Below are 22,831 nucleotides of genomic sequence, written 5' to 3' on the forward strand. Positions count from 1 at the left end.
CTGAAATGTTACCGTGGTAACCATCCTAGGATGCATCCCAAATGACACCCTATTATATAGTACACTATGGGCCCTGGTCTAATGTAGTGCACTATATAGGGAATAGGGCCCTGGTCTAATGTAGTGCACTATATAGGGAATAGGGCCCTGGTCTAATGTAGTGCACTATATAGGGAACAGGGCTCTGGTCTAATGTAGTGCACTATATAGGGAATAGGGCTCTGGTCTAAAGTAGTGCACTATTTGGGAATAGGGTTCTAGTCTAAAGTAGTGCACTGTATAGGGAATAGGGTTCTGGTCTAAAGTTGTGCACTGTATAGGGAATAGGGCTCTGGTCTAATGTAGTGCACTGTATAGGGAATAGGGCTCTGGTCTAATGTAGTGCACTGTATAGGGAATAGGGCCCTGGTCTAATGTAGTGCACTGTATAGGGAATAGGGCTCTGGTCTAATGTAGTGCACTATATAGGGAACAGGGCTCTGGTCTTAAGTAGTGCACTATATAGGGAATAGGGCTCTGGCCTAAAGTAGTGCACTATATAGGGAATAGGGTGCCATTTGGGCCACAGCACTAGAAATAGGAAGCTGCCAGTGGAACATAGAGCCTGTAATCTACAGCAACAGAGGACATCCCCTATACTGGTATATTAGCACTGGACTCAGATCAGTTTTACATAGACCAGGCCCCGAATGAACATCAATATTCAGACTCACCCAGTAATGGGGCAGTTTCCAACCGAGTACAGCCTCTACTGTAATATAATCACAATCTTAGAAAACATAGGATAACCTTTTTTGGTTCCAGTCAGAACCGTTTTGAGTTCCATGTGAGGTTCTACCTGGAACCTAAAAGGGTTAATCGGCTGTCCCCATTAGACAACCCTTTGAAGAACCCTTTTTTGGTTCCAGGTAGAACCTCACATGGAACTCAAAACGGTTCTGACTGGAACCAAAAAAGGTTATCCTATGGAGACAGGCGAATAACCATTTTGGAACCCATTTTTCTAAGAGTGCATAGCCCTTTAATGATCATCATTTCCAGCATCAACCAGTAATTGGTCAGTTTCCAACAAAAAGCCCCTACTGTATGCACTCAGATCTGTTTTACATAGCCCAGTGGTTCCCAAACGTGGGCTCCGGACTCCATGTGGAGTCTCCTGCAATTGAAATGAGGTAAACTAATGACCTCTTACACTCTTAGAATGCTCTTTCATGTCATTATTACTCTGCACAGCCTGCAGGAGCTAAAGCAGTGGAACTAGAGTGAATATGAACAGCGTTACCTAGGGAATATCATGTTTCCAAGTGGGGTCCCCTGCATTTTCTACTGTCAATTTGGAGTAAAAGGAACCCGTGACATGAACCTCCTGATCATCACTATCTGTCCTTTATACAGTAAAACTGAACCCAGGCCTGTCCTTATTGGGTTGGTTTGCAGTAGCACGGCAGTAACCTCTGTTTGGGGAAGTAGCATTGGGATTAGTGAGGGTAGTGACCTCTTTAACACAATGTGCAGTCATGTGGACCTGTGTGGCTCAGTTAGTAGAGCATGGCCATTGCTGCAAGGGTTGTAGGTTCGATTCCCGCTTGGGCCACCCGTACGAAAATATATCCACTCACTTGTTGTAAGTTGGAGGTCGATTTTGAATAAAGATGTCTGCTAGATGGCAAATGTTACGTTAAATATAGCTGTAACAAATAAAATCCAGGCCTTTCTCTTCTAAGAGACAAAGTTATGGTGTCGTGTCGTGTGAAGCAGTGCATCATAGTACCAAATTACATAATTACATTTCATGGCAGATTCTGCCCTCACCTGAGCACTGAGCCTTTTTGTTGCCATAGTTACTGTGTCCAGGGTTACAGAGACAGGCGTAGCTCCCTTCCAGGTTATCGCAGGTCCCACCCACTCCACAGATACCAGCAGTTACATTACACTCATCCATGTCTGAGGGAGAGGGGGGGTGGGGGTGCGGGATTGATGATGATGATGATAACGATAATGTGGAGGAGGAGGAGGAGATGGGGAAGGATGATCATAGAGAGAGAAAGAGAGAGAGAGAAAATTAGAGAGAGAATAAGAGAGAGGGAGAGAGAGAGACTTCACTTGCTTTGGCAATGTTAACATATGTTTCCCATGCTAATAAAGCTCCTTGAATTGAATTGAATTGAGAGGAGGAGAGAGAGAGAGAGAGAGAGAGAGAGATAATAAGAGAGGGAGTGAGAGAGAGATAATAAGAGAGGGAGGGAGAGAGAGATAATAAGAGAGGGAGGGAGAGAGAGATAATAAGAGAGGGAGAGAGAGAGAGAGAGAGAGAGAGAGAGAGAGAGAGAGAGAGAGAGAGAGAGAGAGAGAGAGAGAGAGAGAGAGAGAGAGAAAAGAGAGAGACACATAGACACGCACACACACGTCTCACCTGTTAATCACACTGGCGCAAACCAAACAGGGTCTCCACAACAATCGTTGACACGCCGGCATGGCAACATCACAGTAATAGTGTGTAAACAAACCAGCAGTTTTAAGAACACACACACACACCAATGATAACCTGTTGATGAACTCACCCGCACAGTGTCTAGTGACGTTGGTTATATTAGATCTGAACCCAGGTTGACACCGGCAGTTGTAGCTCCCGATGGTGTTGAGGCAAATGGTGTTGTTGCCACAAGCCTGTTGTTTCTCCAGGCACTCATTGAGATCTGAAGAGAAAAGGAAATATGGGGTGTATTAATTAGTGGAACACGGTAGCAGAATGTTTTGCAACGGAGAGTGTTTAGCAACGAAAATGTGAGTTTCTATTGGACAATTTCAGGTAGGTCCTTCCCCGTGTGCTTCCGTTTGGTTCCTATTAAATGCACCCATCCCCCAGTCATCATTCACATGCTTTACAAACTCACAATACGACGCAGAACATCAAAGATAAGGAGATGTTTTCCCTCCACATGTAACATTTACACACACACACACACACGCGCACACAGTAACACACACACACTGTAACATGCACAATAAAATACTCACCAGTACACTGTCCAGAAAAGGTAAAGTTGACAGTCGTTGTGGATATGAACCCAGGTAGACACTGACAGTAGAAGCTCCCCTGTGTGTTGTAACATGTTGAGTAGCTTCCACAGGGCGGTGGGCCATGCTCCAGATCTGTACATTCATCTGTATCTATACATTTATTCTGATGGGATATGAGACCCTGACCACATCCTATGGCCTCTAGGTTCCCTAGCAGAGTGAAATGAAGACCTGTGGAGAGACAGAGAGAGAGAGAGAGAGAGAGAGAGATAGAGAGAGAAAGAAAGAAAGACAGAGAGAGAGGGGGGGAGAGGACAGAATGAGATAGAGAAAGAGATGAGAGAGAGGAGGGAAAGAGAGAGAGAGGAGTGAGAGAGAGAGAGAGAGAGAGAGAGAGAGAGAGAGAGATGGGAAGGAGGGAGGAACAGAGATGTTACTCGACCACACAACCATTTCCAGCTACAGTATGGCCCCTCATATTCAAATCTGGACCTTCAAGCCATCCAGTTCGAGTTCCACTGCTTTACATGAAACACATTCCCTCTATTTATAGACAGATTTAGACCTGGGACACCAGGTGGCTCGAATTAATCATGAACAGGTAGAACAGAAAACATACACTGTTGACTATAACTACAGTTCCCTGAGGGAGGAAAACAAGGTAAAACACAGCTATGGTTTGATCCCTCTGAAGAACTTTCAAATAACGCCTGACAAGGAAGCCCAGAGTCATTTCTTCAATTCAGTAACGCTCTTCGCCAGGCCAAGAACTGGGCAGTACGGGGCCAAACAGTTGTTGTACCTCGTTTCCCTCCTGCAGGGAACAATAGTTGCAGTCATAACTGTGGGTTCACTTCCAATCAGGAACCTCGATAAAACACTGCTATGGGGATATGAAATGATGTCCTAAGCTGACCCCAGTGGACACCGAGTGTACTGACCCACGGCAGACCACCCAATGTTCAACCTGACAGAAAACATGTGGCAAGTTGTCATGGCGCTGGGGGCAGTGACATCCAAGCGATAAAGCCTCACAATAGTGTGTAGTAACGCCCAAATATCTCCTAGAGGTAATCCCTTAAATAGAGCAATGACTTCATGGAACTCTCTGCCACCCCAGGTAACTCAAGCTAGCAATAAAACCAGATTTTAAAAAATCTGATAAAAGAAACACGTAATGGCACGACGGGGACTGTGAAGAGACACACAGACATGTTTATATGTTATGTATTGTATTATGTGATACGTGGTTGGGATACAACTGTGATACAGTATGTGATTGTCTCACCTGTCTATCTTCAGATGAATGCACTTGCTGTGGGTCTGTCTGAACGGGAGCGTCTGCTGAATGACTACATTGGGTGGTCTGTCTGAACGGGAGCGTCTGCTGAATGACTACATTGGCTGGTCTGTCTGAACGGGAGCGTCTGCTGAATGACTACATTGGCTGGTCTGTCTGAACGGGAGCGTCTGCTGAATGACTACATTGGGTGGTCTGTCTGAACGGGAGCGTCTGCTGAATGACTACATTGGCTGGTCTGTCTGAACGGGAGCGTCTGCTGAATGACTACATTGGGTGGTCTGTCTGAACGGGAGCGTCTGCTGAATGACTACATTGGCTGGTCTGTCTGAACGGGAGCGTCTGCTGAATGACTACATTGGGTGGTCTGTCTGAACGGGAGCGTCTGCTGAATGACTACATTAGCTGGTCTGTCTGAACGGGAGCGTCTGCTGAATGACTACATTGGGTGGTCTGTCTGAACGGGAGCGTCTGCTGAATGACTACATTGTAAATGTAGTTCTATGTATAGCATGTATTTTATTTGTTGTGTTTGATTCCTGTTTGGAACCCAGGAAGAGTAGTCGCTGCCTCGCCAGCAGCCCATTGGGGATAACTACTACTAATGTACACATATAGTAGTTCTGTATTGGTGTGTATTGTCCAAAAAAAAGTTATTCTATCAAAAATGTTATATAAACACTCGAATTCCTATAATATCTTCCATTATACCACAGCACTGTTGAATACTCATTTCTGATTAGCTAGAAGGGAATATTCTAGAATGGACATTAAAACCAGATAACGGGACAGTTAGAAAAGATATCAGTACAGTTGGAAAAGATATCAGGACAGTTGGAAAAGATATCGGGACAGTTGGAAAAAATATCGGGACAGTTGGAAAAGATATCGGGACAGTTGGAAAAGATATCGCGACAGTTGGAAAAGATATCGGGACATTTGGAAAAGATATCGGTCCACCTAGCAATCATGCCGCAATATACACCTACACCTGCAGACCTTACTTGCTACAAAGTTACAAAAAGCTAAACCAACAAACACACAAACAGAAATTGGATACATTGTAAACGCAGGTCCAACGAAGATACACGTAGATAGCTAGCACTGATTTGTTTTTGCAGAGACTTGTTTTTTTGTAACATCTGATGTCCATGAATTTCAATGGTCCTTACTGTTGCAGTTATGAAGCAAGTGGCGTTATGCTGTCAAATCCTCCAAAATGTTTGTAGTTTGACCAGCTGTTTTCAGCAACTGATATTTTTGGCAGGTTTTCTAACAACAAACTATTTAGCTAGCTTCTAGCTTAGTGTTTGATATGCAATGCGAACTCCTTGTCAAATGTCCTGACATGAAGGCAACATGTTTTAGCTATGCCAGCCAGGCAACATTGGGCATCATCAGCTCATTGTTATGGATGTATCCAAAATAATCTCAATAGAAAACAGCTTAATGAAACGCAAATACAGCTACTTTGCTGTTATTCTGTCTACAGAGATGGTGACTGTTAGCCGAATTTAGTTGGCTAGCTAGCAAGCAAGGGCGTTGCCACCGGTAAATGTGTGCTTTAGTATTGTTTTCTTTGGCAACTGTGGTATAAGCGAGATAAACGCCTCAGTTCTGTACATTACCTTGGCAAAATGAACTCTGCAAAGGGACTTGGCTCCTCCTCGTCCCACTGCGTCTTCCATTATTTACAAAGTCATGTACAGAATGTTGGCGTATATCCCTTACATGTTATATATGCGCAACTAATGATAGTTAGTGCCCGACCTCACTAATGCTCTTGTGGCTGAATGGAAGAAAGTCCCTACAGCAATGTTCCAACATCTGTTGGAAAGCCTTCCCAGATAACCTGTTATATCAGAAACTGGGGGGGACGAACTCCATATAAATGCCCATGATTTTGGAATGAGATGTTCGACGATCACGTGTCCACATACTTTTAGTCACGTGGTGTATGTAAAATATGTTGGTAGCTTGAGGGTTAAAATACATCTGGATATCTTGTCTCAAATTGCATAAGGACCAACCCTCCAGGAATAAGGACCAGCCCTCCAGGAATAAGGACCAGCCCTCCAGGAATAAGGACCAACCCTCCAGGAATAAGGACCAACTCCCCAGGAATAAGGACCAGCCCTCCAGGAATAAAGACCAACTCCCCAGGAATAAGGACCAACCCTCCAGGAACAAGGACCAACCCTCCAGGAATAAGGACCAACCCTCCAGGAACAAGGACCAACCCTCCAGGAATAAGGACCAACCCTCCAGGAATAAGGACCAACCTTCCAGGAATGAGGACCAACTCCCCGGGAATAAGGACCAACCCTCCAGGAATAAGGACCAACCCTCCAGGAATAAGGACCAACCCTCCAGGAATAAGGACCAACCCTCCAGGAATAAGGACCAACCTTCCAGGAATAAGGTCCAACCCTCCAGGAACAAGGACCAACCTTCCAGGAATAAGGACCAACCCTCCAGGAATAAGGACCAACCCTCCAAGAACAAGGACCAACTCCCCAGGAATAAGGACCAACCCTCCAGGAATAAGGACCAACCCTCCAAGAACAAGGAAGAACTCCCGGGAATAAGGTCCAACCCTCCAGGAATAAGGACCAACTCCCCAGGAATAAGGACCAACCCTCCAGGAACAAGGACCAACTCCCCGGGAATAAGGACCAACCCTCCAGGAATAAGGACCAACCCTCCAGGAATAAGGACCAACTCCCCGGGAATAAGGACCAACCCTCAAAGAATAAGGACCAACTCCCCGGGAATAAGGACCAACCCTCCAGGAACAAGGACCAACTCCCCGGGAATAAGGTCCAACCCTCCAGGAACAAGGACCAACTCCCCGGGAATAAGGACCAACTCCCCGGGAATAAGGACCAACCCTCCAGGAATAAGGACCAACCCTCCAGGAATAAGGACCAACTCCCCGGGAATAAGGACCAACCCTCAAAGAATAAGGACCAACTCCCCGGGAATAAGGACCAACTCCCCGGGAACAAGGACCAACTCCCCGGGAATAAGGACCAACCCTCCAGGAATAAGGACCAATTCCCCGGGAATAAGGACCAACCCTCCAGGAATAAGGACCAACTCCCCGGGAATAAGGACCAACCCTTCAGGAATAAGGACCAAGTCCCCGGGAATAAGGACCAACCCTCCAGGAATAAGGACCAACTACCCGGGAATAAGGACCAACCCTCCAGGAATAAGGACCAACGCCACAGGAATAAGGACCAACCCTTCAGGAATAAGGACCAACCCTCCAGGGATGTATTCTGTCTGAAGTCACACTGTCATTTATTTCCCACAAGGGGGAGCCTATCAACAAGCCTATGTGGGATTTAATATTCTACTGATCTCAATGTTGTTCCCAATACAGGGATCTTTTGTCATGTTCCAACTTACTCCTCTCCTGTGTGTGTGTGTGTGTGTGTGTGTGTGTGTGTGTGTGTGTGTGTGTGTGTGTGTGTGTGTGTGTGTGTGTGTGTGTGTGTGTGTGTGATATCATGATAGAAATATTGTGGTTAGACAGCAGGCCTCACACACAGAGGGTTTTTATGATATACACACACACACACACACACACACACACACACACACTATCAAAGGGTCTTTATGAAGTAATATATCAACAAGGTCTCACATTTTCACGTCAGAATTAGACGTTTATCCATGTTTCTCAAATGTCAAATTTCGAATATGTTCCAAACGTAAAATGTCAAAGTGATTAAGATAAAGTTTAGGCATTAACCCCCTAGAGTCGATGTCCAATTTAAAAGAATCCCCATCAAAATATGTCTGTTTAAGCCGATGTCACCCTTTCGCATCTGCGGTGGAAGATGGCAGAGCTACAGTGGTGTCTTTCAGACCATGGCACATTCTGAAAATCAGTCTTTAAAACGGTTTGACCTACAAACTACTAGGCTCTTCTCTATTTAGCTCTACGGCCACCACAAGCACCACGGGACTCGTCTGAAGCCGGTACCACCAATCTGCCAACTTCCGTATGTAGCATCTGAACAGTTTGGGCTACAAACTAATATGACCCCACTATGGAAAGATGAGACTCTCACAAACACGTACATGTTGGTTGATTGATTAGCGCTAGGACAACCACAAGCATCACAACTCGTCTGAAGGTAGTCCCAGTACAAGTAAAAAAATAAATGTGATCTTTCCAAGCATTTTTAAGCCTTGAGACAATTGAGACATGGATTGTGAATGTTTGCCACTCAGAGGGTGAATGGGCAAGACAAAAGATATAGGTGTCTTTGAATGTGGTGTGGTAGTTGGTCCCAGGCACACTGATTTCTGTCAAAAACTGCAACGCTGCTGGGCTTTTCACGCTCAACAGTTTTCCATGTGTATAAAGAACGATCCACCACCCAAAGGACATCCAGACACAACTGTGGGTAGCATTGGAGTCAATATTGGCCAGCATCCCTATGGAACGCTTTCGAAACCTTGAAGAGTCTTTGCCCCGATAAATTGAGGCCATTCTGAGGTCAAAGGGCGGGGGGCAACTCAATATTAGAAAGGTGTTCTTAATGTTTATACACTCAGTCTATATGGATGTAGTTTAGGGCCTACAATAAAGGGTTAAATAGTGTCCTGATCTTTCTTATATCTCTCAGATATAGGACAGATTATATCTCTGAAATATAGGACAGACACTTCAGAACAAACTTCCTCTAGGTTTTTTTTGGGGGGGGGGGCTATTTGTTGTTCCATGTATGAATCTATTATTCACTGCGTTTCTATGGGCCAATGGCATTAAGGCCACATTTCATTTCATCAAATAATTTCTGTATATGTTTTTAAATATAGGGGTCCTAACAAATAGCTAAATCACCTTGGTATGACCATCTTAAAACAATTCCATGATGTTAGCTTAGTAGATCCCTCCCCCTACTTGAAGGTAACAGTGCTCACTGTTGCCCCTAGTAGCCGGTTTCCACATAATTTCCCGCCGTCCTCAGACATGGATTAACATCGAATATTGATTTGTATCACAGGAGGTCTGGCTGGATATATAGACTACCTCCCTTCAACTATAGACACAGTGTTAGAGTTCATCTCTCTCTTCCTCCCTCCTTCTTCTCTCTCTCTCTCTCTTCTCTATGTCTCTCTCATTCTCCATCTCTCTCTTCCTGCCTCTCTCCCTCCCAGTCTCTAGACTAGGAAGTAGACAGTAGAAGTAGCTAAATCTGTACTCATATCAGACCTGGGTTCAAATACTATTTAAAACATTTCAGATCCTTCCATTTCGAGCCTGTCTGAAGTGCCATATGGGCAGGGTTTGTACTGAGGCCACAATTCTATGGGTCCAGATTAACGATATGCAATGATATCGAGTAGGATTTGAACCCAGATGTGACTCATTCAGAGACTCTCCAAATAGCCGACTAGTGTCAATGCTGCCACTGTGTTGCTTCCTGGAAGCAGAGACATTCTGACAACAATAAATAACAGAACATACCCTCAACATAGTACAACATCCATAACATAACTACCTGAACGTACCATACATACAGTAACACATAACATTACATATACTAACTTATAGCACAACACAACATAGTAGCTAACGTATATTAAGATATTATCTTAACCTGAACACATAACAAAGCTTAGTATAACACATGCTGTCCCCTGAGCATTGCCAATCTGTCTATACACACTAAAACACAAAAAATGTCTAAAAACACACTAAAACTGTCTATATACACAGTAAAACAGTGTATATGCACACTACAACTGTCTATACACACTAAAACTGTCTATACACACTAAAACTGTCTATAATGTTATTTATACAAGTCTAAGATAGGGTTGTAACATTCACACTATTTCCATGGTTGGTAAATGTTTGGAATATTCGGTAGCCTTTTAACAATAACTGACAATGAATTATGAAATACCACCTCTCTCTCTATTTGTCACTCTCTCGCCCACATACCGTTCATACAAACACACACACACACACACACACACACACACACACACACACACACACACACACACACACACACACACACACACACACACACAGCTAGTCAAGTTCCAAAGATATACAAGGTTAGACTCACCCAGAATAAGTAGAAGAGTTCTGGACCCCATCTCAAAGACAGACTTGTATTATATCCACACCAGACAACTAGTAGGATCCTAATAAAACTAGTCCCACAAGAAGAATCAGTCTCAGATTAAATCTGTTTTACTGTTGAATTCAGATTGAAGAAAATCCCAGTTTAACAAGGTTTTTATTCCGTATGATCCGTAGTGAGAAAATGAACAGATAGAATTAAAAAAAATATATTCCCTCTCTTTTCGTGAGACACGTCTTTGTCTGAGCCGCGTGGGCTTAGAAAAACAACTATTTTGCTCTCCTCTGTCCGCTCCCTCTTTCTCTTTCTGAAGTTTAGTCTCAGACTTAATGCCCGCCGCTTTGGTTCTCTTTCACTTCTCTCTCTCTCTCTCTCTCTCTCTCTCTCTCGCTCTCTCGCTCTCTCGCTCTCTCGCTCTCTCGCGCTCTCTCTCTCTCTCTAGGGGGTTGACTTCTCTGAATAGCTTCTGAAACCAAGCCCAGTGGAACATAGTGCTGAGAGAGGGATAGGATAGTGAGAGAGAGAGAGTGAGAAGGAGCGAGATACACTGGCAGGAGAGAGAGAGTGAGAAGGAACGAGATACAAGGGTGGGAGAGAGAGAGATAAGTGTCTTTATTCTTTTGGATCTTCTGTGAGTGTAATGTTCACTTGTTATTATTTATTTCACTTTTGTTCATTATCTACTTGACTTGCTTTGGCAATGTAAACATATGTTTCCCATTCCAATAAAGCCCCTTGAATTGAATTTAGAGAGAGGGGGGGGGGAGAGACAGAGAGAGAGAGAGAGAGAGAGGGGGGGGGGAGACAGAGAGAGAGCTGAGTAATGGTTCATCTAAACAGCTGCGGTTCTGGAGTCTTTGCCAGTAAGTAATCCAATCTAAGTCTCTCTCTCTCTCTCTCTCTCTCTCTCTCTCCCTCCCTCTGAATTTTGACTTCGATACTTGATACCAAAAAGATACCACGGCAAAAAAAAATAAGGCATATCAGCCAAAGTCACAGAATGGCACTTGATCCAGACAGACAAGCTCACCTTCACATCTGTTCATTCGTTGGGCATCATTACATAAGAATATTTTTTTTACATCAACATTTTTCAGAGTATTTTTAACCAATTATAAAATCAATTTGACTTTGTTTTTACCAATATAACTACATAACAACATAATAGTAGTCATTTATTTGAACGTTACATTTCTATTGATGAACTGGGTAAATCAAGATGTAGCCTTGGCCTATTCACAGTATAGGTGAATGAATATCATTCAATTGGAGTGTGTGTGACATTGAGTCATTGAGCTTGTTTTGACTGATTTTCCTGAAAAACAATCTGTTTCCATGTGGCACTTATTTCAACAACATTTGCACAGAAGTAGCTGCTTTTATAAATGCGTGTGCTATCTCTTTAATCAGTGATGACATCATTCATGAGGCAAGAGAGGCGAGGCCTGTCTGAGTATGATCTGAGGGAGACGGATTAGTTGTGAATGAAGTGTCTGGTGAAAATGGTTTATGGTTTCACAAACAAAGTACTAGGGTAGTGAATTGATGTTGGCAGCGTAATGTTGTTTTTTTGTCTTGCCGACATAGTAGTGAGCACACTATAACATGTGGCACAGACAGGGGTCACCCACCACAAGACTCTTCACTTGGTCCAGAGGATTCTCCAAATCACAATGATGTGATTCGATTGTTAACGTGGCTACGAGCTGTGGCTAAACACAAAACTCATTTGACACTTTGAGAGTTTACACATTCTGGGTGATGCGATGCAACGTCGTCAACCCACTGGCTTCTTCTCTGCTGAGCTCTCATTGGCTATTGCTGATCACCGTTCTCAAAACTTGTCGTTGCACATCTCACACTACAAGAACACTACAGATCTAATGCTGATAAAAATCAGATATGTTTGAAAATATCGGCACGTCTGGGAAGGCTCAAAGACGGGATCAGGAGACCTCAGATTGCATCTCTGACCCGTTCACACCAGTAAGCAACGACATGGGGATTTAGTCTCCGATCTCTAAAAAAACGGAAGCTAAATCGGGGCCAAAATCGTATAGTGCACGGCCAGCTGAAGAACAAGACACTGTGTGATGACAGATCTCTGTGATTTTCTCCAGGTGGATTTGATCATCTGACTCAACAGAAGTACAGAACCAGTGCTAAAGGGTTCAAAGACTATTTGAAATCATTTAAAATCATTTAGGTTGGTTTGATTGAGTTTGCCAGGCGCAATGGACCAATAGAATAGTCAGAATGAGAGAAAGCCCAGCCCATCCAGCACTTCAGGCAAGCTAAAGCAAACGCTTAAAGTTTCTGAAAGAGTTCCTGATGAAAGTAGATACAGGTGATCTACACTATGATGTCAGAGTAGACAGAGTACACACATACACACACACAGACACACACACACACACACACACACACACACACACACACACACACACACACACACACACACACACACACACACACACACACACACACACACATACACACACACACACACACACACACACACACACACACAGACACACACACACACACACACACACACACAGACACACACACACACACACACACACACTCACACTCACACACAGAGACAACAGATGTCTCCAGCTGGCTCAAGGACGCATTCTGATGACATCACATCCTCTAGAGGTCTGTATTTCATCACACTGTGTTTAGAGATGAAACACACATCACAAATACACACACATCACAATTCTCACCTCCACCTCCAGCTCTCTCCACCTCTCTACCTCTCTCACAAACACACACACACTGGCATGCACACACACACAAGGGCACACACACATGCAAACACACACACACACACACACACACACACAGACAACAGAATATTCCAGGTGGCTCCAGGACGCGTTCTGATGACATCATATCAAAATCAAATCAAATCAAAATCAAATGTATTTATATAGCCCTTCGTATATCAGCTGAAATCTCAAAGTGCTGTACAGAAACCCAGCCTAAAACCCCAAACAGCAAGCAATGCATGTGAAAGAAGCACGGTGGCTAGGAAAAACTCCCTAGGAAAAACTCCCTAGAAAGGCCAAAAACCTAGGAAGAAACCTAGAGAGGAACCAGGCTATGAGGGGTGGCCAGTCCTCTTCTGGCTGTGCCGGGTGGATATTATAACAGAACATGGTCAAGATGTTAAAATGTTCATAAATGACCAGCATGGTCAAATAATAATAATCATAGTAGTTGTCGAGGGTTCAACAAGCACGTCCGGTGAACAGGCAGAGCAGTTGAAACTGGAGCAGCAGCATGTCCAGGTGGACTGGGGACAGCAAGGAGTCATCATGCCAGGTAGTCCCAAGGCATGGTCTTAGGGCTCAGGTCCTCCGAGAGAAAGAAAGAAAGAGAGAAAGAGAGAAAGAGAGAATTAGAGAGAGCATATTTAAATTCACACAGGACACCGGATAAGACAAGAGAATACTCCAGATGTAACAGACTGACCCTAGCCCCCCGACACATAAACTACTGCAGCATAAATACTGGAGGCTGAGACAGGAGGGATCAGAAGACACTGTGGCCCCATCCGATGATACCCCCGGACAGGGCCAAACAGGCAGGATATAACCCCTCCCACTTTGCCAAAGCACAGCCCCCACACCACAATATCCTCTAGAGGTCTGTATGTCATCACACTTTGTTTAGAGATGAAACACACACAGTAATGAGTAATGAGAGGTGACTGGCCGTTAATCTAACCAAATTGTATTAGTCACATACACATGGTTAGCAGATGTTAATGCGAGCGTAGCAAAATGCTTGTGCTTCTAGTTCCGACCATGCAGTAATATCTAAAAAGTAATCCAACAATTTCACATCAACTACCACACACAAGTGTAAAGGAATGAATAAGAATATGATGAGCAATGGCCAAACGGAATAGGCAAGACGCAGTAGATGGTATAGATTACAGTATATACATATGAGATGAGTAGTGTAGAGTATGTAAACATTATATAAAGGGGCATTGTTTAAAGTGACTAGTGATACATTTATTACATCCAATTTTTTATTATTAAAGTGGCTAGAGATTGAGTCAGTCTGATGGCCTTGAGATAGAAGCTGTTTTTCAGTCTCTCGGTCCCAGCTTTGATGCACCTGTACTGACCTCGCCTTCTGGATGGTAGCGGGGTGAACAGGCAGTGGCTCGGGTGGTTGTTGTCCTTGATGATCTTTTTAGCCTTCCTGTGTGGTGTTGGTGTCACAGGAAGGAGGGCAGGTAGTTTGCCTCTGGTGATGTGTTGAGCAGACCTCACTACCCTCTGGAGAGCCCTGCGGTTGTGGGCGGAGCAGTTGCCGTACCAGGTGGTGATATAGCCCGACAGGATTCTCTCGATTGTGAATCTGTAAAAGTTTGCGAGTGTTTTTGGTGACAAGCCAAATTTCTTCAGCCTCCTGAGGTTGAAGAGGCGCTTGAAGGCGTGAATGGCCACGTAGTCATGGGTGAACAGGGAGTACAGGAGAGGGCTGAGAACACACCCTTGTGGGGCCCCAGTGTTGAGGATCAGCGGGGTGGAGATGTTGTTTCCTACCTTCACCACCTGGGGGCGGCCAAGAAAAAGGAGAATGTGTGTGTGTGTGTGTGTGTGTGTGTGTGTGTGTGTGAGTGTGTGTCACCTGTGTGGTCTGTCTCCATGGTGGTGTGGGTGTCTCTGAGCTGCGGCCCGATGAGCCTCATGGCGTCTTCCACGGTGCCTAGCAACCCACTCACCTCCCGGCTGTTGCTTAGGATACCTTGAGACAGGAAGCTGTCCATCTCTGTATAGACATTCTACACACAGGAAGTAGAAACAGGAAACAGGTATTGAGTGATGTGTGTGTGTGTGTGTGTGTGTGTGTGTGTGTGTGTGTGTGTGTGTGTGTGTGTGTGTGTGTGTGTGTGTGTGTGTGTGTGTGTCTGTGTTAACCTCCAGTAGGATCTCTCCAGTCAGTCTCCCTCCGACTGCGTCCCCAGAGTTACTTAACGCCAGACAGCTGTTCCTCATCAGAGACAGGAGACCAGCTAAACCTGGGACTGTCTGAGAGGAGAATTTAATTTACTTATTGTGGGTAAAAACGTATATTTTAAGACATATATTGTTTTCCCAGAAGATAGCACTTAAAAGTATTAATTAAAACACTTGTTTCCAAAGTGGTCCTTGAGAGAGAGAGAGAGAGAGAGAGAGAGAGAGAGAGAGAGAGAGAGAGAGAGAGAGAACGGGCCTCCCCATTCAAGTTAATGATGCCATAATGGAGATTCTATGTCTATGGGTCTACGGGCCTCCCCATTCAAACATGGTTCAGCTAAGGATCTAGAATAAGTAGAACGGGCCTCCCCATTCAAAGATGGTTCAGCTAAAGATCTAGAATGAGTAGAACGGGCCTCCCCATTCAAAGATGGTTCAACTAAAGATCTAGAATAAGTAGAACGGGCCTCCCCATTCAAAGATGGTTCAACTAAAGATCTAGAATAAGTAGAACGGGCCTCCCCATTCAAAGATGGTTCAACTAAAGATCTAGAATAAGTGTGACGGGCCTCCCCATTCAAAGATGGTTCAACTAAAGATCTAGAATAAGTAGAACGGGCCTCCCCATTCAAAGATGGTTCAACTAAAGATCTAGAATAAGTAGAACAGGCCTCCCCATTCAAAGATGGTTCAGCTAAAGATCTAGAATAAGTAGAACGGGCCTCCCCATTCAAAGATGGTTCAACTAAAGATCTAGAATAAGTAGAACAGGCCTCCCCATTCAAAGATGGTTCAGCTAAAGATCTAGAATAAGTAGAACGGGCCTCCCCATTCAAAGATGGTTCAACTAAAGATCTAGAATAAGTAGAACGGGCCTCCCCATTCAAGTCAATGATGCCATAATTAGAGATTCTATGTCTATGGGTTCATCTGCTGTATAAAGACTCATCAGGTCCAGGTACTGTAAAACTCACCTGTCCAGGAGTCTCATCTGCTTTGAACTGGTCACAGGTCAGTACTAAAGGAAACACAAAACACTACTGTCACACCGGGATCGACACAGCACAACACAAACATATTACAAAACACACCCATCACACCTGCACAAAAACACAACACAACACCATAACACACCACAACACGACACACCAGCACAACAACACATCACCAAAACACAACACACCACCTGCACAACAACACATACAAATGAAAACTGTCACATCCTTATCATGCTCATAGTAGATCCAAGTTGTTGCCATGGGTAACCATGTTTACCATCAGATACCAACTAACTAAGATACAAATGAAGACATGAGACAGAGAGGAAGTTGAGGTGGAGATTGAAACACCCAGAAACCCACAGCACACGAGTGCTGAAATGTTACCGTGGTAACCATCCTAGGATGCATCCCAAATGACACCCTATTATATAGTACACTATGGGCCCTGGTCTAATGTAGTGCACTATATAGGGAATAGGGTTCTAGTCTAAAGTAGTGCACTGTATAGGGAATAGGGGTCTAGTCTAAAGTAGTGCACTATATAGGGAATAGGGTTCTAGTCTAAAGTAGTGCACTGTATAGGGAATAGGGCCCTGGTCTAATGTAGTGCACTATATAGGGAACAGGGCTCTGGTCTAATGTAGTGCACTATATAGGGAATAGGGCCCTGGTCTAATGTAGTGCACTATATAGGGAATAGGGCCCTGGTCTAATGTAGTGCACTATATAGGGAATAGGGCCCTGGTCTAATGTAGTGCACTATATAGGGAACAGGGCTCTGGTCTTAAGTAGTGCACTATATAGGGAATAGGGCTCTGGTCTAAAGTAGTGCACTATATAGGGAATAGGGTGCCATTTGGGCCACAGCACTAGAAATAGGAAGCTGCCAGTGGAACATAGAGCCTGTAATCTACAGCAACAGAGGACATCCCCTATACTGGTATATTAGCACTGGACTCAGATCAGTTTTACATAGACCAGGCCCCGAATGAACATCAATATTCAGACTCACCCAGTAATGGGGCAGTTTCCAACCGAGTACAGCCTCTACTGTAATATAATCACAATCTTAGAAAACATAGGATAACCTTTTTTGGTTCCAGTCAGAACCGTTTTGAGTTCCATGTGAGGTTCTACCTGGAACCTAAAAGGGTTAATCGGCTGTCCCCATTAGACAACCCTTTGAAGAACCCCTTTTTGGTTCCAGGTAGAACCTCACATGGAACTCAAAACGGTTCTGACTGGAACCAAAAAAGGTTATCCTATGGAGACAGGCGAATAACCATTTTGGAACCCATTTTTCTAAGAGTGCATAGCCCTTTAATGATCATCATTTCCAGCATCAACCAGTAATTGGTCAGTTTCCAACAAAAAGCCCCTACTGTATGCACTCAGATCTGTTTTACATAGCCCAGTGGTTCCCAAACGTGGGCTCCGGACTCCATGTGGAGTCTCCTGCAATTGAAATGAGGTAAACTAATGACCTCTTACACTCTTAGAATGCTCTTTCATGTCATTATTACTCTGCACAGCCTGCAGGAGCTAAAGCAGTGGAACTAGAGTGAATATGAACAGCGTTACCTAGGGAATATCATGTTTCCAAGTGGGGTCCCCTGCATTTTCTACTGTCAATTTGGAGTAAAAGGAACCCGTGACATGAACCTCCTGATCATCACTATCTGTCCTTTATACAGTAAAACTGAACCCAGGCCTGTCCTTATTGGGTTGGTTTGCAGTAGCACGGCAGTAACCTCTGTTTGGGGAAGTAGCATTGGGATTAGTGAGGGTAGTGACCTCTTTAACACAATGTGTAGTCATGTGGTCCTGTGTGGCTCAGTTAGTAGAGCATGGCCATTGCTGCAAGGGTTGTAGGTTCGATTCCCGCTTGGGCCACCCGTACGAAAATATATCCACTCACTTGTTGTAAGTTGGAGGTCGATTTTGAATAAAGATGTCTGCTAGATGGCAAATGTTACGTTAAATATAGCTGTAACAAATAAAATCCAGGCCTTTCTCTTCTAAGAGACAAAGTTATGGTGTCGTGTCGTGTGAAGCAGTGCATCATAGTACCAAATTACATAATTACATTTCATGGCAGATTCTGCCCTCACCTGAGCACTGAGCCTTTTTGTTGCCATAGTTACTGTGTCCAGGGTTACAGAGACAGGCGTAGCTCCCTTCCAGGTTATCGCAGGTCCCACCCACTCCACAGATACCAGCAGTTACATTACACTCATCCATGTCTGAGGGAGAGGGGGGGTGGGGGTGCGGGATTGATGATGATGATGATAACGATAATGTGGAGGAGGAGGAGGAGATGGGGAAGGATGATCATAGAGAGAGAAAGAGAGAGAGAGAAAATTAGAGAGAGAATAAGAGAGAGGGAGAGAGAGAGACTTCACTTGCTTTGGCAATGTTAACATATGTTTCCCATGCTAATAAAGCTCCTTGAATTGAATTGAATTGAGAGGAGGAGAGAGAGAGAGAGAGAGAGAGATAATAAGAGAGGGAGGGAGAGAGAGATAATAAGAGAGGGAGGGAGAGAGAGATAATAAGAGAGGGAGAGAGAGAGAGAGAGAGAGAGAGAGAGAGAGAGAGAGAGAGAGAGAGAGAGAGAGAAAAGAGAGAGACACATAGACACGCACACACACGTCTCACCTGTTAATCACACTGGCGCAAACCAAACAGGGTCTCCACAACAATCGTTGACACGCCGGCATGGCAACATCACAGTAATAGTGTGTAAACAAACCAGCAGTTTTAAGAACACACACACACACACACCAATGATAACCTGTTGATGAACTCACCCGCACAGTGTCTAGTGACGTTGGTTATATTAGATCTGAACCCAGGTTGACACCGGCAGTTGTAGCTCCCGATGGTGTTGAGGCAAATGGTGTTGTTGCCACAAGCCTGTTGTTTCTGCAGGCACTCATTGAGATCTGAAGAGAAAAGGAAATATGGGGTGTATTAATTAGTGGAACACGGTAGCAGAATGTTTTGCAACGGAGAGTGTTTAGCAACGAAAATGTGAGTTTCTATTGGACAATTTCAGGTAGGTCCCTCCCCGTGTGCTTCCGTTTGGTTCCTATTAAATGCACCCATCCCCCAGTCATCATTCACATGCTTTACAAACTCACAATACGACGCAGAACATCAAAGATAAGGAGATGTTTTCCCTCCACATGTAACATTTACACACACACACACACACGCGCACACAGTAACACACACACACTGTAACATGCACAATAAAATACTCACCAGTACACTGTCCAGAAAAGGTAAAGTTGACAGTCGTTGTGGATATGAACCCAGGTAGACACTGACAGTAGAAGCTCCCCTGTGTGTTGTAACACGTTGAGTAGCTTCCACAGGGCGGTGGGCCATGCTCCAGATCTGTACATTCATCTGTATCTATACATTTATTCTGATGGGATATGAGACCCTGACCACATCCTATGGCCTCTAGGTTCCCTAGCAGAGTGAAATGAAGACCTGTGGAGAGACAGAGAGAGAGAGAGAGAGAGAGATAGAGAGAGAAAGAAAGAAAGACAGAGAGAGAGGGGGGGAGAGGACAGAATGAGATAGAGAAAGAGATGAGAGAGAGGAGGGAAAGAGAGAGAGAGGAGTGAGAGAGAGAGAGAGAGAGAGAGAGAGAGAGATGGGAAGGAGGGAGGAACAGAGATGTTACTCGACCACACAACCATTTCCAGCTACAGTATGGCCCCTCATATTCAAATCTGGACCTTCAAGCCATCCAGTTCGAGTTCCACTGCTTTACATGAAATACATTCCCTCTATTTATAGACAGATTTAGACCTGGGACACCAGGTGGCTCGAATTAATCATGAACAGGTAGAACAGAAAACATACACTGTTGACTATAACTACAGTTCCCTGAGGGAGGAAAACAAGGTAAAACACAGCTATGGTTTGATCCCTCTGAAGAACTTTCAAAATAACGCCTGACAAGGAAGCCCAGAGTCATTTCTTCAATTCAGTAACGCTCTTCGCCAGGCCAAGAACTGGGCAGTACGGGGCCAAACAGTTGTTGTACCTCGTTTCCCTCCTGCAGGGAACAATAGTTGCAGTCATAACTGTGGGTTCACTTCCAATCAGGAACCTCGATAAAACACTGCTATGGGGATATGAAATGATGTCCTAAGCTGACCCCAGTGGACACCGAGTGTACTGACCCACGGCAGACCACCCAATGTTCAACCTGACAGAAAACATGTGGCAAGTTGTCATGGCGCTGGGGGCAGTGACATCCAAGCGATAAAGCCTCACAATAGTGTGTAGTAACGCCCAAATATCTCCTAGAGGTAATCCCTTAAATAGAGCAATGACTTCATGGAACTCTCTGCCACCCCAGGTAACTCAAGCTAGCAATAAAACCAGATTTAAAAAAAAATCTGATAAAAGAAACACGTAATGGCACGACGGGGACTGTGAAGAGACACACAGACGTGTTTATATGTTATGTATTGTATTATGTGATACGTGGTTGGGATACAACTGTGATACAGTATGTGATTGTCTCACCTGTCTATCTTCAGATGAATGCACTTGCTGTGGGTCTGTCTGAACGGGAGCGTCTGCTGAATGACTACATTGGCTGGTCTGTCTGAACGGGAGCGTCTGCTGAATGACTACATTGGGTGGTCTGTCTGAACGGGAGCGTCTGCTGAATGACTACATTGGGTGGTCTGTCTGAACGGGAGCGTCTGCTGAATGACTACATTGGGTGGTCTGTCTGAACGGGAGCGTCTGCTGAATGACTACATTGGGTGGTCTGTCTGAACGGGAGCGTCTGCTGAATGACTACATTGGCTGGTCTGTCTGAACGGGAGCGTCTGCTGAATGACTACATTGGGTGGTCTGTCTGAACGGGAGCGTCTGCTGAATGACTACATTGTAAATGTAGTTCTATGTATAGCATGTATTTTATTTGTTGTGTTTGATTCCTGTTTGGAACCCAGGAAGAGTAGTCGCTGCCTCGCCAGCAGCCCATTGGGGATAACTACTACTAATGTACACATATAGTAGTTCTGTATTGGTGTGTATTGTCAAAAAAAAAGTTATTCTATCAAAAATGTTATATAAACACCCGAATTCCTATAATATCTTCCATTATACCACAGCACTGTTGAATACTCATTTCTGATTAGCTAGAAGGGAATATTCTAGAATGGACATTAAAACCAGATAACGGGACAGTTAGAAAAGATATCAGTACAGTTGGAAAAGATATCAGGACAGTTGGAAAAGATATCGGGACAGTTGGAAAAGATATCGGGACAGTTGGAAAAGAAATCGGGACAGTTGGAAAATATATCGCGACAGTTGGAAAAGATATCGGGACATTTGGAAAAGAAATCGGTCCACCTAGCAATCATGCCGCAATATACACCTACACCTGCAGACCTTACTTGCTACAAAGTTACAAAAAGCTAAACCAACAAACACACAAACAGAAATTGGATACATTGTAAACGCAGGTCCAACGAAGATACACGTAGATAGCTAGCACTGATTTGTTTTTGCAGACTTGTTTTTTTGTAACATCTGATGTCCATGAATTTCAATGGTCCTTACTGTTGCAGTTATGAAGCAAGTGGCGTTATGCTGTCAAATCCTCCAAAATGTTTGTAGTTTGACCAGCTGTTTTCAGCAACTGATATTTTTGGCAGGTTTTCTAACAACAAACTATTTAGCTAGCTTCTAGCTTAGTGTTTGATATGCAATGCGAACTCCTTGTCAAATGTCCTGACATGAAGGCAACATGTTTTAGCTATGCCAGCCAGGCAACATTGGGCATCATCAGCTCATTGTTATGGATGTATCCAAAATAATCTCAATAGAAAACAGCTTAATGAAACGCAAATACAGCTACTTTGCTGTTATTCTGTCTACAGAGATGGTGACTGTTAGCCGAATTTAGTTGGCTAGCTAGCAAGCAAGGGCGTTGCCACCGGTAAATGTGTGCTTTAGTATTGTTTTCTTTGGCAACTGTGGTATAAGCGAGATAAACGCCTCAGTTCTGTACATTACCTTGGCAAAATGAACTCTGCAAAGGGACTCGGCTCCTCCTCGTCCCACTGCGTCTTCCATTATTTACAAAGTCATGTACAGAATGTTGGCGTATATCCCTTACATGTTATATATGCGCAACTAATGATAGTTAGTGCCCGACCTCACTAATGCTCTTGTGGCTGAATGGAAGAAAGTCCCTACAGCAATGTTCCAACATCTGTTGGAAAGCCTTCCCAGATAACCTGTTATATCAGAAACTGGGGGGGACGAACTCCATATAAATGCCCATGATTTTGGAATGAGATGTTCGACGTTCACGTGTCCACATACTTTTAGTCACGTGGTGTATGTAAAATATGTTGG

General features: G+C 44.2%; 1 protein-coding gene across 1 annotated transcript in view; it reads right to left on the reverse strand.

Moving 5' to 3' along the window:
* The window catches only part of LOC115178033 (CD97 antigen), a 44,074-nt gene that overhangs the window by 15,664 nt on the left and 5,579 nt on the right, over nt 1–22,831 (reverse strand). Inside the window, exons 2-10 of the mRNA XM_029739041.1 lie at nt 19,694–19,927; nt 19,237–19,371; nt 18,538–18,669; nt 16,400–16,443; nt 15,387–15,497; nt 15,097–15,250; nt 3,019–3,252; nt 2,562–2,696; nt 1,813–1,944 (exon numbers count right to left, since the gene is read on the reverse strand). Coding sequence (XP_029594901.1) covers nt 1,813–1,944; nt 2,562–2,696; nt 3,019–3,252; nt 15,097–15,250; nt 15,387–15,497; nt 16,400–16,443; nt 18,538–18,669; nt 19,237–19,371; nt 19,694–19,927 — 1,311 coding nt within the window. The remainder of the gene's footprint in view (nt 1–1,812; nt 1,945–2,561; nt 2,697–3,018; nt 3,253–15,096; nt 15,251–15,386; nt 15,498–16,399; nt 16,444–18,537; nt 18,670–19,236; nt 19,372–19,693; nt 19,928–22,831) is intronic.

This window comes from Salmo trutta, chromosome 38 (assembly GCF_901001165.1).
Source record: "Salmo trutta chromosome 38, fSalTru1.1, whole genome shotgun sequence".
NCBI classification, from domain to species: domain Eukaryota; kingdom Metazoa; phylum Chordata; class Actinopteri; order Salmoniformes; family Salmonidae; genus Salmo; species Salmo trutta.